Source organism: Simochromis diagramma, unplaced genomic scaffold, assembly GCF_900408965.1.
Source record: "Simochromis diagramma unplaced genomic scaffold, fSimDia1.1 OVJJ01000031.1, whole genome shotgun sequence".
In the NCBI taxonomy this organism is placed as follows: Eukaryota; Metazoa; Chordata; class Actinopteri; order Cichliformes; family Cichlidae; genus Simochromis; species Simochromis diagramma.
In genome coordinates, this window is record NW_024386983.1 from 230814 (window position 1) to 254779 (window position 23966).

At 47.0% G+C, this 23966-nt stretch overlaps 2 protein-coding genes and 1 long non-coding RNA gene across 6 annotated transcripts in view; 2 read left to right on the forward strand and 1 right to left on the reverse strand.

The window, feature by feature from the left end:
- col4a3 (collagen, type IV, alpha 3) overlaps positions 1 to 4447 on the reverse strand; it is a 45113-nt gene extending 40666 nt beyond the window's left edge. The window contains exons 1-2 of one of the 3 annotated variants that reach the window (XM_040039632.1): positions 594 to 714; positions 1 to 376 (exon numbers count right to left, since the gene is read on the reverse strand). The exon at positions 1 to 376 is cut by the window's left edge and continues 2 nt beyond it. In XM_040039632.1, coding sequence (XP_039895566.1) covers positions 1 to 85 — 85 coding nt within the window. In that variant the 5' untranslated portion in view covers positions 86 to 376; positions 594 to 714. Of the gene's footprint in view, positions 382 to 593; positions 715 to 4393 lie in introns of those variants that run through there. The other 2 variants (XM_040039634.1, XM_040039633.1) reach the window with 2 other exon arrangements.
- On the forward strand, positions 982 to 21028 carry LOC120738420 (collagen alpha-4(IV) chain-like). 2 transcript variants are annotated; one of them, XM_040039638.1, is made up of 7 exons: positions 982 to 1094; positions 3732 to 3875; positions 4978 to 5020; positions 16579 to 16650; positions 20047 to 20181; positions 20481 to 20525; positions 20619 to 21028. In XM_040039638.1, the coding sequence occupies exons 2-7, from the start codon at positions 3829 to 3831 to the stop codon at positions 20856 to 20858; spliced, it is 582 nt and encodes a 193-aa protein (XP_039895572.1). In that variant the 5' UTR covers positions 982 to 1094; positions 3732 to 3828; the 3' UTR covers positions 20859 to 21028. The 2 variants fall into 2 exon arrangements, with proteins under 2 accessions (XP_039895572.1, XP_039895574.1); XM_040039640.1 differs by lacking the exon at positions 982 to 1094 and adding an exon at positions 1130 to 1221.
- A 1486-nt stretch (positions 21029 to 22514) lies between these two features.
- Positions 22515 to 23690, forward strand: LOC120738422. The gene is made up of 5 exons (XR_005696975.1): positions 22515 to 22589; positions 22662 to 22697; positions 22802 to 22864; positions 23534 to 23569; positions 23679 to 23690. It is a non-coding gene; the product is annotated as an uncharacterized LOC120738422 (long non-coding RNA).
- Positions 23691 to 23966: the final 276 nt, after the last annotated feature.

A 23966-nucleotide genomic window follows, 5' to 3' on the forward strand; every position in this document is an offset into this window, starting at 1 on the left:
TCTCCCCGTGCACGGCCGCACTCAGGCAGCTCCAGAGGACCAGCAGCGGGAGGATCCTGCGCCTCCGGGCGGCCAGAGGCTCCATGCAGGCGGGCGGGCAGCTGCCTCCAGCCGCGACGGCTCGGCTCGGCTCGGCTCGGGTCCCGGATTGTGCTCAGGTCCGCTTCACTCCAGAAGAGGGTCCTCGCACCTGCCGGAGCCCGGACACAGCAGCTGCTCTCGGATGGAAGCTCAGCCCGACGACACAGGAGCCACACAGTCACACTCAGCACGAGACTTCCGCCGTGACCTTCAAAATAAAACCTTGGCCCTGAAGGAAATCTGGTCACAGCTCCATCCTTTTATTAAGAAATCTTCGTGGTGGTTGAGTTTGTTCCTGGTGGGAAAACATTTGTAATTTTAAAGTTTCTGCTCTCAGACAAAAATCACGCGTTTTATTAATATGAGAGAAAAGAAAAGCATAAAAACTGTATTTCAGGGTTTCTCTCAGATGAAAGGTCAAAAACAAGAAAGGAGGTGGCGGTTAAAGAGCACGTTCACACAGGATCAGCTGATGACAGTGAATAAACAGGTGATGCTGAAAGGAAGGAGACCTGTGATGGTGGAGGAGCAGGTGTAGCTGATGCAGAGGCAGCATCCTCTCAGCTTTGAGGACAACGCGCCTGGAAGACTGGAGACCTGAAACAAGTGCTTCACAAACCCATAAAAGCCTCAGGTGTGAGGAGGGGGGAGGAGCTGCGAGTGCAGCACCTGAGGGTGAAGCTGAGGAGCTGCAGGCACTCCTGCACGAGCTGTGCACGAGAAAGCTCACGTGAATAATAAATGAGCCAAACTGGCGCGAATTTCAGGATTAAGACAGATTTGATTTCATCAAAGTGAAGCAGAAAGCTCAGGTGTGTCAGCAGGCTGTTAGCGTGCAGCTGTCTACACACCTGGACGGAGCAGCACCGCACGCAGGCGCAGGATGCCGGAAGTGCTGTTGTTGCTGTGCGCTGCAGCTTGACCTGTCTGCTGTGTGTGCGCTCCTGCGAAGTTGTGCTCAGGTTTGCAGCGACATGAAAAGCGCGTGAAGCTCCGGACAGTGACAGCTTCAGGTAGGAAAACTCACGTGACCGTTTGGTTGGGTATCGGGCTGCCGATCGATCACCGTCAGCTGATTATGGTTAGTCAGCTGTTAATTAGCCGCCTATTAGAGTCTGAATGTCTGAGCACGTCATCCAGGTAAATAACGTTAATGAGGAGAAGTACTCGAGTACTTTTACTCTGTGGTGATTTATACTTGAAGTTCGGTGAGGATACTTCCTTACATCTGCACGCAGCAAACCGCAGTGCACTATGAGCATTAAAGTCCACGTGCTTCTGCGTTAATTGTTAATTAGCGGATTTGGCGCAGATGCCGATTCATGTGCTTTAAAACGTGTAGCTGTGAAGGGATCGATGGGGCTGATCCAGATCGTTTACTTCAAGCAGATTTCGCCCCGGCTGTGGCAGGTCCACCTTCCCTGGGTGGTGGTTCTGGGCTCAGCCTGAGGGACCCGGTCTGGAGAATCAGAACTGGACTTTCCCTAAACATGCTGTTCCTTTCACAAGATCAATTTATCAGACTGTAAATACCATAAAGACAATCCATCAAATATTAAAACACATTTCTGTTTTACAGTATGTGCAAAAACAGGACTTGTGTATAGACTGTATGTAAAAGATGGCAGCGGAACACTACGTCCACATGTACAGGACATTTTTGTAAACAGATTTTCTGTTTTTGTTTTGTTTTTTAAATCCCAAACTTGAAAAACAAAGTGAAACGCTGTCAAGAACATGCCAAAGCAACAGGTGGTGATATAATCCTAACTGCGTAGAAATGTTGGCCAATCAGAAGTCTAGAAGCCTGGGAGGGAAAGCGTAAAGATGGCGCATAGAAGCAGTTGTTGTAAACAGAGGGACAGTAACTGAGGTTATCAGCAGCAGTGTTTTGTCTGTATCAATGTAGAAATTCAATGATGTGAAACAGTAACGCGTTGCACACCTTTGATGCTTCGTGACTAAATCTCTGTTTTCCTCGTCCACACGTAAACACAGAAACAGAGTTTTTAAAAATCTCAGTTTTCAATGATCCAAAACATCGTTTACGTTTGGACAAAGGCTCGAACGCAGAGAAGAGGCTGCGATTTGAAAAATACCCGTGTGCTCAAAGCTAATCACTAAGGTTAGCACCGCTGGGGAGGCTCGCCGCAGTCATGTGATGATCATCATTTCTGAGTTTGCTGGATTTTACTTATTTCACATGTTTCATACAAAGAGCTGAGAAATGATCGCAAAATGAAAGCAACTGTAAATTTGTCTTTTTCTGTGTCTGAGTTTTCATTTTTGAACTGCAGCACACACAAAGACATTTCAAACTGTCTTTTAGTTACTTCCTGTTTTACTTTGAAGGCTTACTTCCTCTCTTTGCTTCCTTTCCCTTTCTGGTCGTTCACCCTGTCCCGTGAACCTTCTGTCTGTGGTCGTTCTCAGTTTCTGATGATACTTTTTGTTTTTCTCCTGCTTCGTTTCGCAGTTTTTGTCTTTTGAAACGTTTGAATGAAACTTCTGAACAGAGTTTAAACTGAACAGCTGTTTGTGCTGCTAGCATCAGCTGTTTGTGCTGCTAGCATCAGCTGTTTGTGCTGCTAGCACGACGAACAGCTGTTTGTGCTGCTAGCACGACGAACAGCTGTTTGTGCTGCTAGCATCAGCTGTTTGTGCTGCTAGCATGACGAACAGCTGTTTGTGCTGCTAGCATCAGCTGTTTGTGCTGCTAGCACGACGAACAGCTGTTTGTGCTGCTAGCACGACGAACAGCTGTTTGTGCTGCTAGCATGCTGCTAGCATCACCTAGCATCACAAACTGCTGTTTGTGCTGCTAGCATGACGAACAGCTGTTTGTGCTGTTAGCATCACGCCGTGGAGCTCGAAGCTCCGAGGCTGCTGTTAGCTACGAGCCTCCTGCAGGAACTCGGTGACTGACACGGATCGTTCCTGCTGTCTGGCTCTGTGAGCGGGCGCTGCAGCAGCTTGGTTCGGTCGGGCTGTTGCAGGCGGAGGTTACTGAAACCCTCAGTTTCAGAGGCAAGAGATGATGGAGCTCATGATGCTGTTAGAGCAACTTTCATCACATTAAATATGCATCACAGAAGCTCCTGAAGAAGAACTGAGAAGCTTCTCAGTTCTAACTTTATCTTAACACCTGCAACATATACAACATCATAGTCATAGCAGCCAATCAGGGAGCAGTAAGAGGCTGACAGGTTATAGAGACACAGCTCTCTGATTGGCTGACGTCCAGACACACCTGCTGCTGCTCTTAGCATCAGCATCCTCTAAAGAACATGACTGTGGGGAGCGTGGGCTGCTGTCCATGTGCAGTTCAAACACAAAGTTTCGAAGTCCTGATTGGCTGTCCAAGCAGGAAGTTACTCACAAACAGACACAGCTGAGAGGCCTGTACCAGGAAGTGAGTTTAACACACCTGGGATATCTTCCTGGTGTCTGGATTCACTCAAACTAACGAAGCAGGCTTTCAGCTCACTAAGTTAATAACCAGCTTCATGTGAGCTTCACATGAAAGGGGTGAGGGTTAATATTACATCATTATTATTATTACGACTTTTATTCTGACGGCTTGATCCTGGTCAGGTGTGTGTGGTTTCACCTTCATCATCTTCAGCCTCAGTTTGTCTTTGTTCCTGCAGGACGACCAACAGCGTCGGAGTGTCCTCACAGGCCGAGAACCGGCTGGAGGTGGAGTCAGAGTGTAGCAGGAGGGACTTCCTCTGAGCCGAAGGCAATATGCTGCTGACTTCCTGCTCTGATGCCTGTGGTCTCAATCTGCTCTGGTAAATAAAACCGCACACGTGAACACGTCTGTTAAGTTTAAGTTTCCATGACTGAATCTTTTGCTGACAGTCTGGTCTTTGGTAACATGACACTAAATTCTTTTACGATGAAGATGAGTTCATGTGCAAACAGCAGCACAACTCATGCAACACGTGTAACAATGTTACAGTGACAAAAGACACCGACTCTACAGTCCCAATAGCTGCAGTTTCTCTGACGTCCAGCAGAGGCAGCAGTGAGTCAGCCCCCATAGACTCCCATGTTAAAACTGTACAGCAGAAATAAACATGATTGCAGCCTGATACACAAACTGTTTGTCTCTGTGGATAATGTCCTCCTTCATAACACCTGTACAATAGAAGAATGTTTTTAGGATTCACCTGGTTAATATGTAAGAAGGTTTAAAGTTTAGGGGCGTGGCCTCTTTGGCTGACAGGTGGATGGTGACACAGGTGTTTGGATCTGCTAGCTGTCTGCTAGGCTTCACCTCAGCTAACTGGAGTTGCTGACATGTTACACACGTCTGTAACTCCGCCTGAGTGTTTGGGTGATGCATGCTCAGATGCGAGGTACGGATGCCTGGATTAAGTTTAAGCACACTACGTCTTGCTCCACCTCATCACCCTCTTTTAACCATAGATTACAAACCATAGACTATTTTCTTCATATGAACTGTGGTGTCAGTATGCGTTTTACATCTTAGCTTATAAACCAAGTCCAGGCCTCGAGGGCCGGTGTCCTGCAGGTTTTAGATGTGTCCTTGATCCAACACAGCTGATTCAAATGGATAAACGACCTCCTCAACATGTCCTGAAGTTCTCCAGAGGCCTGGTAATGAACTAATCGTGTGATTCAGGTGTGTTGACCCAGGGTGAGATCTAAAACCTGCAGGACACCGGCCCTCGAGGCCTGGAGTACAGGCCTGCCATACAGTTTCGTAGTGTTGGTGGGAACCCTGAGTGTGGGTGCATTTCATAGTTTAATAGCTGCTGCCTGTTTAAGCTGGTTGGGGCTTTGTGAAAACGCTGATCCATCACTGTGGATCAACGTTTTTTATCATTCCTTTGTGTTCATGCTTCACCTGTGTCCTCTCTCCTTCAGGTGCCTCCTGATCGTACTCAAAGCCCTGCCAGCAGCTCTCGGGGTGAGTCCACCTCTGCCTTTATAAGCCCTTTCAGTCTGGTCCAGCAAACGTTGGCCACCAGCCAATCACAGCTTGTTGTCTTTCACTAGTGTGTGATGTCATCAAATCGAGTCAGCTGAAACAAGTTTTCTGTCCATTAGCTTGTTTCCATGGTTAAAGTATCTCTGCTCTTATTGGTCAAATCGCAGACCACGGTGTGGAAGTTGTCATATGATGTAAAGATGAATCATTGGTGGGATGACATCATCAGATGTCCTGGCCAATAGTTGGGCTGTGCTGTCGTCACTGAGCTTGAAGCCAGTGTTTAAATTTCCCTCCAGCTGTGCAATGACGATCTCACAGCTGTGCTTCTGTATCCAGGTGCAGACGGACTGTTTTATTCTGCTGTTTGCAGGAAATACACGGCTTCACATAATTTCACTTCCTTTTGTCTTTTTACATGATCACTGTGCTTTCTCAACCTCTGCTTGTTGTTCTGATGAGTCCGACCTGTATGCTGCCACTGGGCCTTTAGCTGTTTGGTACTGGTATTTTAATTTAATGCAAATTTTGATGTGGAGCTTCGGGACAGTGATGCATTACAGGTTGTTAGGATGCCTGGGTTGTTGACCCAGGGTTTTTGACTTTATTATATTATTTATAATTTCTAGTCTTTGGGTTTTTGTTAGAGTGATGTCTTATGGTTTGTCTCTGTGTAATCCTTAGTTGCTGTCTCCCCTGTCTGCTATATCCCCGTGTCCTGTCTGTGTCTGCCCTGGTCCCACGTCTCTGTTCCCTCTGTTGTAGTGCCTGCATGTGAGTCTGTGTCTTTGTTCAGTCTGTGTTATGTGTTCCTGTTTTACTTTGAAGGTCTCTGTCTTATCTCAGTGTGTTCAGTTTACGCTTCCTTGTCTCGTCAGTTCTGATTTGCCCCAGCTGTGTTTCCCTCCTGTTGTCCATTCCCTGATTGCTCCCTCTATGTACTTAAGCCCTTTGTTTCAGTTTGTCATTGTTGCGATCTACTCTTATCTACCCTCACGTATGCTGTGTGTTTTGGGTTTTTCCTGCCTGCGTTAATGTTTGTACTCTGGAAGTTTGTTACTTTGAGTTCAGCATTAAAGCTGTTTTTCGAGTTCACGTCTGTCTCCGGAGTCTGCACTTTGGGTCCTTTTCCTGCCTGCACACAGCCGTCACATAACAGAAGATCGCGACCAGAACATGGACCCAGCAGACTCCGTGTGGTATCGGCGACCCGCAGTTTCTGCCTTCCTCAAGGAGAGCGTGAGGCAGGAGGCTAAGCATGCCCGGGAGCTCCAGTCACCCTTCTATGGGTCACGTTTGGCTTTGGGAGGGCCCCGCAGCCTCCAAACTGCCATGGCTACGGCCGAGCCGGCGCCTATGCCTCGGGCGTTCAGGTTGAGCACGTGCTCATTCTCTCCAGTCGCTACACCTCCGCCTCCACCCCTGGATTACCAGTCCAACAAGAGGGTTAAGCGGCGGAGGAAGAAAGATTACGTGACGCCGGACGTTAGACTCACTCCGCTGCAGTCCTTCGCTCTGTTTTTGGGTCTGCCACGTTCTGAGCTTCACAAACTCTCTGCTTCCTCATCGCAGCCCGGTCTTTTGGAGGATTCGCAGCCCAGTTCGCCACCTCCTACTTCCCGGAGAGAAAGCGACGCTCACGCAGTCGCCACTCTGTCTCTGCTGAGCCACTCCCCGTGCTGAGTTATAATGACTGTTTTCATTCTGCTCCCTCTGAGCTGGAAAAAGACAATCATGTGAACACTGTAAATTCTGAGACTGTGAAAACTGTTAAGACTGTTAGACGTGGTGGTGGCAAGAAGCTGAAAAACATTTTAGAGGAGTCTGTGTTTGCTGAGCCTGCTCCTTCGCACCGTTGTGTTCCTGCTCCCAGGGCAGCTCGGGCCCTGCATTCCCCTGCACCTGTTTCAGTGCTTCAGGTGAGGGAGGCTGAGGTCCAGCTGGTCCCTGCTCTGGTGTCCAGGCTGGCTGAGCCTCTGCCTGTCGCTGCACCCATACCAGCTCCTCGGGTGGGGACAGCAGCTGCCCAGCCAGTGACGGTGCCTGTCCCGGCTCCCAGGGTGAGGATGACCGGGAACCAGTTAGCTCCGGCACCCGTACCTTCTCCTCGGGTGGGAGTGGCTGGTGTTCGGCAGGTACCTGCACCTGTTTCTGACCTCGCTGGAGGCTCAGGTGAGCCCATCCAGCAGTTTTCTTCAGGTTCTGGAGGCTCAGGGGAACTAGCTCAGCTTACTGCTAATCCACCGCCTTACCCACCATTACCCCTTACCCACCCATCCATCTTTACAACAGTCGATACATATTAAACTTCTCTCCATAGCTCAGACTTTAGCTCACCTATCAGCTCAGTCACCTGCTCAGTTCTCACCTCAGTCATTTACTCCACCGCCTGTTCCTGCTGGAGGGTCCGAGGGGCCCGTCGAGCCTTCGTCTGCCTCCGCTGGGGGGTCCGAGGGGCCCGTCGAGCCTTCGTCTGCCTACGCTGGGGGGTCCGAGGGGCCCGTCCAGCAACCTGCCTCCACTGCAGCGCCACCACCTGCGGCTCCCACGCCGTCGCCTGCAGCGCCACCCTTGTCTGGTCCAGCCTCCGAGTCTTCGGCTCCGCCTGGCCCGGCCTCCGAGTCTTCGGCTCCGCCTGGCCCGGCCTCCGAGTCTTCGCCTTCAGCGTCACTTGGTCCTGCCTCACTCCGTCTAGCTTCGTCTGCGCCTGAGGTCTCCATGCCGTCTCGTCCTGCACGTCCTGTCCAGCCGCTTTCCAGGCCGATGACTGGACGTCATTGCCGTCATGGACGGCCCCCTGAACTACGTCGCCGCCGGTGCCTCCCGCCTGCCCGGCCCCCTGAACTGTTTTCTGGGCTCTTGGGCCGTCAGCCTCTGGGCCGCCCCCCCTGAACTGCCCGGGTTTGGACTGTTGTGCCGTCAGCCTCCGGGCCGCCCCCCTGAACTTTTTGTGAACTGTTTTTCCTGGCCGCCTGTGCCTGTCGTGAGCCTGTTTTTGTTCTGTTGCTTTCCCGGCTCCAGTGTTTGCACTTTTGTTTTTGTTTCTGGCTCCTTGTGTTTGGTTTGTTTCATGTAAATCTATGAAATACAGAAAGGCACTCGATACAGAGCAAAGCTGATCCCATATTACTGAAACCAATCAAACGGTGCTGACATCAACATAACTGCAGATATATCAGCGCCCCAGGAGTCGGTGCGTCCTCGCCAGGTATGACAAAAAACAAAAAGCAGCTTTGAAGCAGTGAATGTTTTTCTTCTTGAAGGATTTGAAACAGTTGTTAGTGTTTTGTTTACCGCCAGCCTGACGATGAATCGTTTAATCATGTCTGATGAAAGTTAAGTCTCGGCTTCGCTGGAGGACTCAGTGTAGGATTAGTGAGCAGAGGATCCACAAAGTCAGCAGCCCCGGATCAGACCTGATGAAAACAAAAGTGATGGTTTACATTTTACAAGCTGATTTTTCTTTTTAATGCAAAACTACCAGTGACTGTGTAGCAGGTTTGTTGGTGTCTACAGTTTGTGTGTTCTTCACTGTAACCAGAAGGTCGCCGGTTCGATCCCCGGGCTCTCTGTCCTGGTCGTTGTGTCCTTGGGCACTTTACCCTACCTCCTACTGGTGATGGCCAGAGGGGCCGATGGCGCGATATGGCAGCCTTCTGTCAGTCTGCCCCAGGGCAGCTGTGGCTACAACCGTAGCTGCCTCCACCAGTGTGTGAATGTGAGAGTGAATGAATAGTGGAATTGTAAAGCACTTTGGGTGCCTTGAAAAGCGCTATATAAATCCAATCCATTATTATTATTAAAAAGAGGGAATATTATCTAAACCCAATGACCTGGCAGGATGCTAACAGCGTCAGGTGTTTGGTGGATCCTGTCTGCAGGCTGAAGACGAGATGGGCCATCTGACCCTGAGGGGTGCATAGCCCCATGAAGCTAATAGTCATTTGTGTTTCACGCAGTAAATGACAGGCAGCGGTCGCTGCAGCTTTAAGAAGTCTCACGTCTCCTGAACAATCCCAGCTAATTGTTCTTTAGCAGCTGTCCAGACTCGATGGTTTTCCTGCATAGACCTCGGGCTTCAGTTCACCGCACAGATTTTCAGTGGGATTGAAGTCAGGGCTCAGTGACGTTCACTTTGGTTTTCCGGACGTCGTTCTTCACCTGGAGCAACGCCTGTTTTGGACGTTGATGGCACAGCTGTGTGCACATCAGTCTGAAGTTGTTTTGTACCGTGTAACTTTGTATGTTCATACTTCTGTAATTGTATGCAAATAGAAACGAGGCATGTTGCCCAGTTGGCAACGAGCATGTTTAGAAATGCGACGTTTAAAAATTCCTGACTGTTAGAAAACAGTAAGTGACAAACTTTAAATTTCATAATAATTTGTCCTCATCTGTATGTAAACAACACTGGACTGAGCTCAGGGTCTGATTGTTCAGGTCCTCTGGAGTCCCTCAGGGATCAGACCTGGATCCTCAGATGTTGTAGAGATTGAGACTGTTTTCTTTACCCTGCCTGTCACGTTGAGGTCACCAGGTTCAGTCTGTCTGGGAACAGCAGCAGCGCCGGCCAATCAGCGGCCGGGATTTCTGGTCATCCAGTCAGTCCCTTCATCTCGGTACCCCAGACAGAGGGATGGTGATTAATGGAAGACGCTGGAAGCTGGTTTGAGTACAGCCGGAGTGCTGATGAAGAGGTGATGTGAGTGCAGAGAGTCATGACAGCGTAAGTAGTGATAGTGCAGCATAAATGGAGGTGGATGGAAGGACGATGGTTTGGGAGACGTTCAGAACAAAGTCCTGACAGCAGATAAAGTGATAGCAGTCACATTCCTGCTGATAGCCACGCCTCACTGATAACCTCGTTTACACAACGCTGCAGGAATGCGGCTGCTAACACAAACACTGCTGCCTGCTGAGAAACTCGCTGTCTGGGGCCCACAGAGGAAAAAAAACACACTGACTACATCAACAGGGACACTCGGTGTGGGATGTGTGAAGAGCGAACATCCTGGATCAGGTCCTACTGTTCTGCCCGATGACCCCTCAGAGCACAGCCACATCAGTGCATTTGTGTTTAATCTTTCAGTACGAAGTGCAATCAAACATCGGGGGTGTTTGTAGGATTTCTACATGGGATTTCACAGGAGGACAGGAGTCTGTGAATAGACAGACACTTTATTGATCCCACAGCGAATAGTGTCGTGGAGAAAGTGTCAGACGAGATCGTGGGTTTGAAGCTGTGAATTGAAGGGTCGATGCTGGATGTCATCAGTGTGTATGCCCTACAGGTTGGAGATCAGGTAGAAGACAAAGAGACATTGGGGAGGAAGTTGGTCAGGTGTGGTGTTAAGGAGAGACATGCAGGAGGGCAGTATGTTTATTTACACAGCGCCAAACAACAGTCGCCTCAAGGTGCTTTATACTGTAAGGTAGATCCTACAATATTGCATACAGAGAAAAACCCAACAATCACATGACCCCCTATGAGCAGCACTTTGGCGACAGTGGGAAGGAAAAACTCCCTTTTAACAGGAAGAAACCTCCAGCAGAACCAGGCTCAGGGAGGGGCGGGGCCATCTGCTGCAAACTGAAGGAGTGTCACCGTGTCTTTTTGGATCAGAGAAAGATCAGAGAAAGCAGGTGATTGGTTGCTGAGAGAGGAACTGTGCTACTGCATTAGGAAGTATATGAGGGTGCTGCAGTATGAGGACAGAGAGACAGAGGCGAGGCGTGAGGGACAGATGGGTCGACCAGTAAGTTCAGAATCCGTGGACTATGATGTTTGCAGATGACACTGTGATCTGTAGTGAGAGCAGAGAGCAGTTGGAGGAGATCCTGCAGAGAAGAGGAACGAAAGAAGACAGAATACATGTGTCTGAATGAGACGGAGACAGGAGAGGCAAAGACGAAGGAGCAGAGGGTCAACAAAGCAAGGGACTGAGCTGAAGTTACAGAGCTGAAGCTGTTCAGATGTTCACTGGGTCTATGAAGGGGCAGTCGGAGAGCCTGAGATGGTTTGCACATGTGGATGTGATAGACCTGCCAAGCAGCAGGAAAAGAGAAGATTGATGGATGTGGTGAAGAGGGTTGGTGTGACAGAGGGGGATTCTGGGACATGGTGACCTGTAAAGGCAGCAGCTAGAAGAAGATGAATGAAAGAATGTCAGAGTGTAAATACTAGCCTGTGCTGTCCAAGGTGTCCAGGATGGTAACGTCTGTTCTGTCTGCAGGACAGATTAACAGGACATCCGGGTCTTTTTGTCTTTATGACATGCGCTGTGCGACTAACTGATTTGTGTCACTGGCTTTCATAAATGAAGAAAACTCGACATTCAAGGCTTCTTCAAAGAGTGATGCCAAAGTGATGCCATATAAGGACAGTGAGGTGAAAAACAATCAGACAGCTGGGTATGAAACTAGCTAAAGGCGATTTGACTGAATGGTGTCGACCTGTGTTCATTTTGTCAAGGAAGAAATCCAGAAGGTCGCAGCGTTGGCTCAGGTAGCAGTGACAGAAGTATTATTCAGTCTATTTGGTTTGTGCGTATTGTTTGTGATGAGGTCGCCTTTCAGTCTTATTTATGTTCTGGTTGTGTTCGTCCTGTCAATAAAAATCACAAATTAGAAAACAGAAAAGCAAACTGCAGCGTGCAGTTGACCGCTTGTGTTTGTAACTAGAGGACAGCGAGGACCATAAAAAGCCCGAAATACAAAAAAATTAATTTAAAGCAGGACCAAGTTACAATATCACAAATCCTCTGTTATTTTACTGAACACATGTACATAAACAGTATTTATGGAATATTGAAACATTAATATTCTTGAAACATGTACAGATTGTTTTCACGACCTTGTGCTGGTTACTATGCAACCCTGACAATATATACAAATACAGCTATTCATCTGCACATGTTCCCTAATATCTGTTGTAAATAACAACAAAGTAGCTTACATGAGTGGATTTATGCACACGCAGCGCTACACTGTAGAAGAGCAGCTATTGGTCAAGTCCAAGAATCGGCCAATCATAGAGCCAATGGCATCAACCCTATTTTCTCAAACAGGCACAGAGACTGTGAGTCTGAGGCTTTAAGAGCACATGTAACCTGACAAACATGTGCTTAAGAGTCTGGTGTGAGGGCCTGTCAGTGAGGCGTCTGAGGGCAGCACCACGTCCTCCACTCACCTGTTGGAGCACCAGTCACCGTGAAATCCTCAGCCGCTGTCCGTGGTCCTGAAATTCCAGCAGTTTATTTTGAGTGGAATTAAAGTTTATTAAGGAAAAAAATGTGTTTCTAAAGTTTATTGACGTAAACGCATTGATTAGACCGACGTCCGTCTAAAGTGGGGTGGGGTCCAAAGTCGATATTGTCATCCCACCGTTCTCACCATCCCCAGCCATCCTGCTTTAAACCTCAGGGCTGTGAAATCCATGCCTCCGCCACGCGGAGATGAACCCGGAGTTTTGTTGTTGTTGTTGCGTCTCTGCTTTGGGTTGGAGGCTCCGTTGAGTTTGATGAGTTAATGTAGAATCGGGTGTTTTATTTAACACATCTTCATCTGACCCTGCAAATAAGCTGACGCGAGGCTCTAAATCTGTGCCAGCTGTGAGCAGCTTTCTGTGAGACTAAATCTCAGCTTAAATCATTTTCTGACAAACCTCAGGGTGATCCTTTTTTTAAAGGATGGACCAGATTGTAGATTTGCCACTGCAAACATGTTTATGGATTCTTGTTAGCGTCTCTGTGGAACTCATTTAAAGTGCTGCAGTCGAGTTAAACAATCAAACAATATTGGATCTTTTGTTTTCTTGCAGGGTCTAAATTTCAGTATAAAGCACCTTGAAGCAACTATGATTTCCTGCCATATAAATAAATAAATGAATTGAACTGAATTCATTTTCTATGCATTAATGAGGGAATGATCATCATCTGTGTCCATGATACTACTCGATTACTTTTGAGCCTTTGAATGGGGAGCTGTGTATAAAATGACTGCAGCTCCTAAAATAATATTGCAATACTTCTTTTTTCAGACCTTCAGTGTGAAAGTCTGCATGTTTTTGATTAGTTTCCTGTGTGTACAGAGGCGAAATGACCAAAGCAACCATGTAGCTGGCTAAATGGACCTGACTGTGCTGTGAAACTCTGAGGCTGGTTTGCCAGAGGTTGTGTTCCCATTGCTCAAAGTTCATATTGCTGCTCTGCAGTCAGGATAGTTTTTGTTTGAATTTGAGCTCAATTTCAAACCACGTAGTTTAATAAAAGGTGCACAGGTTGGTCACAGAGCGATTTATTAAGATCAATGAAGATCAGGTGTGATTATTTTTATAGGTGCACTTGTACTGCTTCAATAGTTATGTCACAGAGGGTACACGTTTATTTACACGTTTATCTACACGTCTAACTGTGAGCACACAGGTCGTGTCTGTAAATGCACTGGAACACGAGCCTCTGGCTTGTTCTAGAGTTTAAATCTCACTTTTCTGTCACATCAATCTGAACATCTGAACATCTGTTCTCATTGAAAGAATCGGTCAGGAAAAATTGGAGCGTGATTGTCGCTGACGTGATCTGATAAACACACACACACACAGTCAGCTGTCTGCTTCCTGAGAATCTCAGATGCTTGTCTTTCTGTCTGACTTGTGTTTACATTCCTCACTGTCTGAACAGAAAATAAAAACAGTGCTGCGGTCGGAGCATCAATAGACAGAAACCAAGTCTAAAAGCACACATCAGGTTGAGTCCTTTCATTCTAACAAATACTATGTTATTGACTTAGACCCAGTTGACCAATGTCAGTTTAACTCTTTATTTATTCAAGCAAAACTTGAACTCAGGTAAGCTCCACTGCGAATATTTCAACACAGGGCCTGAGCAGGGGGGCGGCTCCCTGGTTGTACCGGGGCTCCCTGGGTCAGCTTCATTCTGTTGAGTGTTCAGTGCTCACGATGCACCAAGATTCGGTTCTACGGTGGGCAGATTTTCTTCGAGAGGGAACTGTAGATACAGAGCATCAGGTTTTATATTTTAGGGCGGTAGGTGATGATGAAATTGAACCTAGCAGAAAGTAATTACCTGTTGCCTGTTGGGAGTTGAACTTTTAAGCTGATTGGAGGTAGGAGGATAGATTTTTATGAGCAGTCCAGGTTATGAAGGCATCCTCCTGTAACCAGCGCCTCCACTCCTCAGCTAGCTCTCAGTTAACAGCATCGTAATCCTGATGTGTGGCTTCTGTGTTTAAGCCAAGAAGACGGAGTAGAGCAGAGACAATGTGAAACTTGAGACCACAAGCTGAAGAGGTTCAGTTTGATGGGACACACAGCTGAGCGCAGAGACAGGAACTCCCAAAGGCTTAATTGCATCATCTAGTTGCTCTTTTACGCACTGGAATCTGTAAAGGCTTGGAAAGGTAAGAGGTCCTGGAAAAACTGAGCTAAGCATGGAAGTAGGGAGTTGCAAGCGAGGATGCGCATCTTGTAAGTTCCGCCCACCAGTAACCCCACATTTACTGATGGGCACAAACACCAAGGATGGCCCCAAAAATACAGACCTTCACTTCAGCCTTCCTTTGCCATTCTTCAGCCATCCAGCTGCACGTTCTTCCAGATGTTTACCAGAAGCGGCTGATGGAAATGAGGGGATAAGGTAACTAATGACTAGGGATGGGTATCGTTTAGGTTTTATCCGATACTGGTGCCAAACCGGTACTTTTGAAACGGTGCCGGCGCTTAAACGGTGTTCAAACCGGTACTTAAAGAATGGAGAACACACACCTTGTCCAAAAACCTCTCATGTTCAGCTGTTTTTTGTAAAAAGATAACAATGTTAGCCTTTTCTGCAGCTATGGGGCATATATGGTATCACTCTTGGCTGGAAGCAGTGCTTAAACAATGGAAAAAACACAAACTTTGTCCAAAAACCTCTCATGTTTAACTGTTTTCCACTTTTTCTTTGGTCATTTTAGCCTTTTTGGCCAGAGTGAAGGGAGCATCTGCCATCAAACAAGAAGACAGCCGCATGTAGCTATGATGATGTTTGCTAGTTCACCTTACATGCATTAATGTAATAACGTGGTTAGCCTACTCAACGTAAATTACACACGAACGACATTAAGCTACTCACGCAGAGAAGAACGGCTGCTGCTGCATCATCATCCTCATCATTTCTGCTACACTGGCAGGGCTAGGGGCCAGGACTCTCCTCTTCGGGTTTTTGGGGGATGTTGCTAACTCTGGGTCTGATAACAGGCACCACACCCGCAGTAGATGTGCTCGGTGTGAGGTCTCGCAGCAAGCTATCAAATACGGTGCATTTCTCGGCTTTTAACAAAATGCTATGCGTCGCCAGGTGTTTCATCAGATTCGAGGTGTTACCTCCTTTGACAGTATCACAGTATCAGCTTAAAGCACTTGTTGCAGGCTGCTGAGTTTGCATCTTTTGCTGTGAAGTACATCCAGACATTTGACCGCTTCGCCTTGGGCATTTTAATCTGTAGCTCTGCTCTAAAAGAACGTACGTACCTGGACCCGCCTACTATCCTCGGAAACGTAGAATGATTGGCTAGAATCTAAAGTGTATGACAGCTCAGGAAAATAAAGCACCGAAATGTGCGCTGCTTTTCGGTCTGGTTACTACCGTTTATGTCAGAACCGGTGCCATCATGGCACCGGATACCGGTACCCATCCCTACTAATGACGGGTTTAGTTGTGCCCTTTCTGGCTCACTCATGCAGTATTTATCAAGTTTAACTACCAACAAAATCAGGGACTCAAGGGAAGATCATCACAAGAAGCTAAAGCAAGTAGCGTTTAAGAAGTACTAGAAGAAAAGATTAGAAGAGGACAAATCACTCTAAATGCTGCAGAGTGACGAGGTGATGACAGAAGAGTGACACTGAGTGGATGCTTCGGCTGGGCTTTTGAATCCGTAGATGATGAAGATGAGAGACAGATGTGCTGGATGAAACTGTCGTCGGCCCAAACTGTGATATGCTAACAGCAGGTCCCTCCCAGCCTAAAAAAACAGGAAGGAATCCACGCTGCTGGAGCCTCTGCTGGACGTCGGAGGGACTGCATCTTTTTCAGGGCTGGAGATTAATACTTTCAGACGCTACACAAAGCTGCAGGTACAAGCTGAACCAGATTATTCCTTCCTGCCTCTGAAGCCTGCTTTATGTTGTTGCTCTCATGAATGGTTGTGCCTCGACTCCTGTAACCTGGTGCGTGACACGGTCAGCATAAACACGAGTGCTGCTCTTTGTTGGTCTTTACTGCATCTACAGTGATTACAGTGATGTACCAGCACGGGAGCTCAGAGGTTCTCAGACTGTGCTGAGAGAGACGCTGCGACAGGCTGAGAATCGGAGAGAAAAACGATTCCTTTGCTTCATGTTTCAAACCAAAGGCCGCTGACCTCAGACGTGATGTCACAGCTCTGAGTGCTGGCGTCAGCTGAGCTGAGGTGATGTCTTATTATGATACAGTGATGTCATGGTGATGTCATGTAATATTGTTGTTCTCTTTTTCCAGGGTGACCTGTCTGAGCCATGTGGTGGGCGGGACTGCTCCACCTGTCAGTGTTTCCCAGCCAAGGGAGCAAGGGTGAGACTCCGCCCACTAACTCTGACACACACAAACAGCAGCGAACCACAGCGCAGCTGCACACTCTTCAGTGTCAACAAACCTCAGACTCCTTCAGTGGCAGCTCAGGACACACACACACACACACACACACACACACACACACACACACACACACACACACACACAGTGAAATGAGGAGCTGTTTGAGGAGTGCTGGTGTTAAAATACCACTTGTTTACCTTAAACTGACTCAGCAGATTACTCACACACATGCATGTTTTCATCACTTCAGAGGACTTGCTTGAATTTCTTTGCACTTAACTGAACCTTGAACCTGAGTTTTCACCCTAAATTGAAATGATTCCGATTATAAGGACCTTTATTCCCAACAGGGAGCATGTCCCCGCAGGTCAGTTATCCCAGCCCGGGATAGCGTTGTGCTGTAACTGCTGTTAGAGCTCGTGGTCGTCAGGACTGAGGCTCGTTTGTACGTTATGATGAATTAATTCAAACCGCTGATGTAACATCACATGACAATCAGCTGATCAAGTTAACAACAGCAATAAGAACAACATGCATATGTCCAGCTTCACACTGACCTCCTGTGTGTGTGTGCGCGTGTGTGTGTGTTTGTACAGCTGGGGGCAGTAGACAGGCAGAGAGGATTGTGGGAAGGCGTCTGTCCCAGTGATTTCACGCTGAGCGGTTTAAGAGAAAGGAGGATGGAGAGAGGACTAACAGAGATCACAGCTGTCACATCTCATCACACACACTCACAGACACACACACACACACACACACACACACACACACACTCCTCGTGCCTATGGTACGACAACTTTTCTCCGTGCCCCTGGTACACTGCCCCTGGTTCACAGACACGCGCACACACACACACTCACAGACACATACTCACACACACACACTCACACTCACAGACACACACACACACACACACACTCACACTCACAGACACACACACTCACACTTACAGACACACACACTCACACTTACAGACACACACACAGGATCGACGGATTCACCCAAACCAATCGGTTTTGATTATAAACACAGATGTATCAATAAGTTTGTGTTGGTGTATCTGATCAGTGATCAATGGTCAGATAACATCAGGGATCATAAACATCTCGATGTTGGAGACAAACACAGAGCTCTAACTAACGCTGGACACAGGGGAGTTTTAGTCAAGACGTCAGGTAAAAATGGAAGCAACTGTATGATGTGTGCAGATACGTGAATCATTACAGTCATTACAAAACTCTGTGGTCACTGTTGCAACAGAAGCTGTGGAGACACCTGGTGTCTCCACAGCTTCTGTTGTGAACAAAAACACTCTAATTTTGGTCACTGTTGCAACACCTGATCCACTACAGTTACATTACTGTGATGCAGCTTTGCAGCCAGATCATGCGATAAACACACTGACCTCCTTCTCCTCACCTGCCCAGGTGACTCGGTCTGTACATGCTCACCATGTGTTCTTCTTGGCTTTTATGCTTGTTTTGCTCTCGTAAGGCCTCATTACCTCACAGATATTCATGTTTCCTCAGCCGGAAACTACACACCTCTGAACGAATGACCTAGTTTCAGAAAAGCATCTGTTTTCATCACATGGCCCAAACGCAGCCTTGTAGTTAAAGTGGATCTAGTGGATCTCCTGGTCCAGAGGTGCATCTTCATATTAAGCGTGTTTCTAATAATGAGCTCAGACGTGTTCGGTCGTCCCTGTGAGTGAAAACCTCGGCCTGCTAGTAACACTCCATGTTTCCTATTCTTGTATTTGCGATATCATCTAAAGGAAATAATCCCTAATATGATTATCTGAGGCTCCACTTCCAAGTCCAGAAATAAAAATAAGAAAAGGCTCTGGAAATGCAGCAGAGCGTTAAAGTGAAACTGCACTGAGGGTCGCCATCACTCAGCTTAACAACAGGCTTACAAACCAAGTGTACACAAAGTGAGGGCGACAAGACGGCACCTGTTGCTCACAGGTACGCGCCGCTCCCTTTATCCTGGAACGCTCTCTGCTTTTACTCAGTTTGAACCACAAGGGGCTGAGTCTATGCAGTAAATCTGACCTTTGACCTTGTTTCCTGTGCACATGTGTGGATGTGGCTGTGGACAGTGCTGTGCTTTTGACACACTCATTTCTGAATCTTTTATGATAAGCAGTCCAAACCCCTCGTGGCAGTTTGTGTGTGTGGGGGGGTGTCATTGTTCTGGTGCCACACCGCCCTCAAATGGTCAGATAACAGCATTACACATGTGGGACTCGAATGGACCAACATCTGGATCAAACCATATGAAGTCCACCCGCTCTGCCATCAGTGCTGCGATTCATAAAGAGTCCGTCTCAGGTTCAGTTACGCTCCTGATTGTTTTATATGTTCTCATACTTTCTGACAGGCGACGCTTTACACCATGAGCCAGCTTGTTAATGTGACGTGTATTTAATGAGGAACTAATATGACAGAGAATGATTTACAGTTTCAAAAGTTCCGATTCGAGCAGACAGTTGAATTCTCTTAGTTTGTTTGTCGGCTTCGTGTTTGTCGAGTGATAAGGATTCAGATAAGATGGGGCCTGATTATTTAAGACCTTGTATGTGAGGAGCAGGATTTTGAATTCTGGATTTAACAGGAAGCCAAAACAGGAGAAATCTGCTCTCTCTTTCTAGTCCCTGTCAGGACTCTTGCTGCAGCATTTTGGATCAGCTGAAGGCTTTTCAGGGAGTTTTTAGGACTTCCTGATAATAATGAATTACAGTCGTCCAGCCTGGAAGTAATAAATGCATGAACTAGTTTTTCAGCGTCACTCTGAGACAGGATATTTCTAATTTTAGAGATGTTGCACAAATGGAAGAAAGCAGTCTGACATATTTGTTTAATATGTGCGTTGAAGGACATGTCCTGGTCAAAAATGACTCCAAGGTTCCTCAGTGTTACTGGAGGCCAAGGTAATGCCATCCAGAGTAAGAATCTGCTTAGATACCATATTTCTAAGCTTTTCAGGGCCGAGTACAATAACCTCAGTTTGATCTGAATTACGAAGCAGAAAGTTAGCGGCCATCCAGGTCTTTATGTCTTTAAGACATTCCTGCAGTTTAACTCATTGGTGTGTGTTATCTGGCTTCATGGACAGATAGAGCTGGGTGTCATCTGCATAGCAGTGTAAATGTATGCTATGTCTTCTAATGATGCTGCCTAAGGGAAGCATGTATAATGTAAACAGAATTGGTCCTGGTATTTTTTAGAAGTGGTGCTTGCTGTAGTGACAGAGCCTCGGGATCAGGTGGCCTAGAAGAGCTCTCGATAGAAACCTGATGTTGTTCATGTTTTCTATTAAGATTTATTCCGTTTTTAAAGGATTAACAGGTGTCTTTGTGTCCTGCAGGGTGCTCCTGGTTCTCTGGGTCTGCAGGGCCCTAATGGACCCATGGGCTTCCCGGGTCCTCAGGGGCCTCCAGGAGAGAAAGGCCAGAGAGGCGATGAGGGGCCAACAGGAGCTGCAGGCCTGAAAGGACATATGGTGAAGGAACATGGTTTCTGCCCTCGGGGTTGTACTGCAACGCAGCTTTAACAGAGTCAGGCTTTCTGTGTTAGCAGCTCTCTCGGTCAGCTGAGCACCTCCACTCAGAGACAACACCAGAGGAGCTTTACACATAGACCATCCAAACTGAAAACATAGTTTGCTTTGTAGTACACCCCTCTGAAGACGAGATACTGTTTCTGTTGCCCGACCAATCGGAGCTCTGTTAGGCCTCACATGGTATCTGAGGAGCTGTGTGGAGAACAGTTTAACCGTCTGCTTGTTGTTTACGGTTTCAGGGATCTCTTGGTGTTCCTGGTTTTCCAGGTTTGGATGGAGTTCCGGTAAGAAGCCCCGCCCCTCTCAGCCTCTTAGCTCAGTCAGCTGTGACCTAGTGATGTCCTGCTCTCGGCATCAGTTTGTGTTTGTGTGTCCAGGGACACCCGGGACCTGCTGGAGGTCCAGGACATCCAGGTCTGGATGGATGTAATGGAACTAGAGGAGAGAAGGGGAAAGCTGGACTTCCGGGAGAACAAGGACGTGACGGAGAACTGGTCAGAAATGACAGTAACACTGATAGCAAACACTTCACTGTGGAGGTCACGAAAGGCCACAGTAAAAATAATCAGAGCTGGAGAAACGTTCAGTTTTCCAGAATCCAGATTTTAGAGTCCTGAGAGAACAAGGATGAGGTTTTCTCGTCTTACACTGCTGTGAGCCTGTGTGTGGATAGTTCAGTGTACTGCAGTACAGTGGGATGCAAAAGTTAACCTTGTTCATAGTCATTATTTTCCTGTATAAATCGTTGTTACAATAAAAACTGTCAGTTAAATATATCATACAGGAGACACACACAGTGATGTTTGAGAAGTGAAATGAAGTTTATTGGATTTACAGAAAGTGTGCAAGAATTGTTTAAACAAAATCAGGCAGGTGCATAAATCTGTTGGCATTTTATTGATTCCAAACCTTCAGAACTAATTATTGGACCTCAAATTGTCTCGGTAAGCTCAGTGACCCCTGACCTACATACACAGGTGAAAACAATAATGAGAAAGAGTATTTAAGGGGGTCAATTTAAGTTTCCCTCTTTTAATTTCCTCTGAAGAGTAGCAACACGGGGGTCTCAGAACAACTGTCAGATGACCTGAAGACAAAGATTGTTCAGCATCATGGTGGGAAGGACACAGAAAGCTGCCTCAGAGATTTAAGCCGTCTGTCTCCACAGTTAGGAACATATTGAGGCAATGGAAGACCACAGGCTCAGTTCAAGTTAAGGCTGGAAGTGGCAGACCAAGAAACATCTCGGAGAGACAGAAGCGACGGTGAGAACAGTCAGAGTCGACCCACAGACCAGCACCAAAGACCTGCAACATCATGTTGCAGCAGATGGAGTCGCTGTGCATCGTTCAACCATTCGGCGCACTTTACACAAGGAGATGCTGTATGCGAGAGTGATGCAGAGGAAGCCTTTGCTCCGCCCACAGCACAAACAGAGCTGCTTGAGGTTTGCTGAAGCACATTTGGACGAGCCAGCTTCATTCTGGAATAAGCTGCTGTGGACTGATGAAACTAAAACTGAGTTATTTGGGCATAACAAGCGGCGTTATGCATGGAGGAAACAGAACACAGCAGTCCAAGAAACACACCTGCTGCCTCCAGTAAAATATGGTGCTGGTTCCATCACGCTGTGGGGCTGTGTGGCCAGTGCAGGGACTGGGAATCCTGTCAGAGTTGAGGGACACATGGATTCCACTCAGTATCAGCAGATTCTGGAGAATCAGAGACAAAGCTGAAGCTGCACCGGGGCTGGATCTTTCAACAAGACAACGACCGAAACACTGCTCAAAATCCACTAAAGCTTTCATGCAGAGGAACAAGTACAACATTCATCTCAGTCCAGACCTGAATATTATTGAAACCTGTGGTGTGACTTAAAGAGAGCTGTCCATGCTCGGAAGCCATCAAACCTGAATGAGCTAGAGATGTTTAGTGAAGAGGAACAGTCCAAAATACCTTCAACCACAATCCAGACTCTCAGTGGAACCCACAGGAAGCGTTTAGAGGCTGCAGAAGGCGGATCTGCTAAATGTTGATTTCATCTCTTTTTTTGTGGAGCCCAAATTTATGCACCTGCCTGATTTTGTTTAAACAATTATTGCACACTTTCTGTAAATCCAATAAACTTGTGTCTCCTGTATGATATATTTAACTGACAGTTTTTATTGTAACAACGATTTATACAGGAAAATAATGACTATTAACAAGGTTAACCTTTGCCTCCCACTGTATCTTTGGTCCAGTACTATTTGACCATCGCTGTGGTGTTTAATTCTTCAGGGTTTCCAGGACCGAAAGGATATGCAGGAGATCAGGCGGTGTATTTCATCAGTAACCCTGGAGTGACTGTAAGTACACTTGTACTGCTGCAGGTTAGGATCAGGATTTGGCTTATTAATCAAAGCATTTCTGTCTGACAGGGAGATGCTGGGCCCAGTGGACATCCCGGTCTGTGGGTGAGTAAACAAACTGTCATGTGACACACATGCCAGCGGGTTTACAGAGAGGAAGCGTTCACTTGTAGTGGTCCTCCTTCAGGTTTCTGTCTGTCTGTCTGCAGGGTGAGCAGGGCCTCTCGGGATCAAAGGGAGCACTGGGTTCTCCAGGACCAAAAGGCCAAGACGTGAGTCACCAGTTAACATTTACTGCTTGAAGAAAGTAATCTGGTGTCACGTGTTCAAGTTGAGGACAGTTAAAGGGACCTGGTCTCAGGTTTCTACTGTTCCACGTTGGGGTTTTGAAGCACAGATATAACCTGTATGGGAGTCTTGATGCATGCTTGATCATCCAGGTAAGTAAATCCAGTAAATGAACACTGCTCAAACTTCCCTGTCCAGGATGTTACGTCCTCATCATTGAAGGTCCACTGGCCTGACGAGGTGGCTCTTCTGTGTTGTAGCCAGAGCTTGTTTGGTTTCCCCGATGTATAAATCCTGGCACTTAACAGCGTACACTATGTTACTCTGTGTCGGCGACCCGATCCTTGGGGTGGACACATATTTGGCGCAGTGTGTTTTGGGGTTTAAAAGCCACAGAGACGCCATGTTTAGAAAAACTGCGTCTCAGCTCCCTGTACGGGAGCCAGACTGGGTGTTGTAGGGGCTCAAAAACTTCAATTCATAACGTTTTTGTAACGTGTTTTTCTGTGTTTTTGGCGTTACATTATGTCTCTCCATTAAAATTAAGCTACACAAGAAGTTGGAGACAGTTTTTTGTACAACTTACAAATTCAGCTGAGAAACAAAGAATTATTTTATTAATTGCAATAATGAAATCTTTGCTGTCTGTGCAGGGCGTACCTGGAAGCCCGGGTTCTCGAGGTCCACCCGTAAGTAATGTGCACGTAGTAGAGGATAGTATTGTGAATAGCGTCAGAGTAATTTGAAAGACTGCGTTTTCTGACCTTTTATTTCAGAATTGTTGTTTGTGCGTTTCAGGGGGAAAGAGGGTCGATCTCTGCCTGGACAGAAAGGAGATGAGGTACAACCACGCCCCCTTTCTTTTAACTGAATCAGCAGCTTGTGAACAGCCTCGCGAGGCAATAGCGCTGTGCAAAAGTCACATTAGATTACTCGTTTGGGGCAGAGCTCTGCTTTGACTGATTTACCTTCTGTTTTCATTTCACTACAAACTGTATAAATTGCACTTCACCATTGACAATTACTGCAGTAATAGAGCAGCAAGAGCAACGCACCAGTACTGTGTAGTATGTGCCGTGCCAGGAC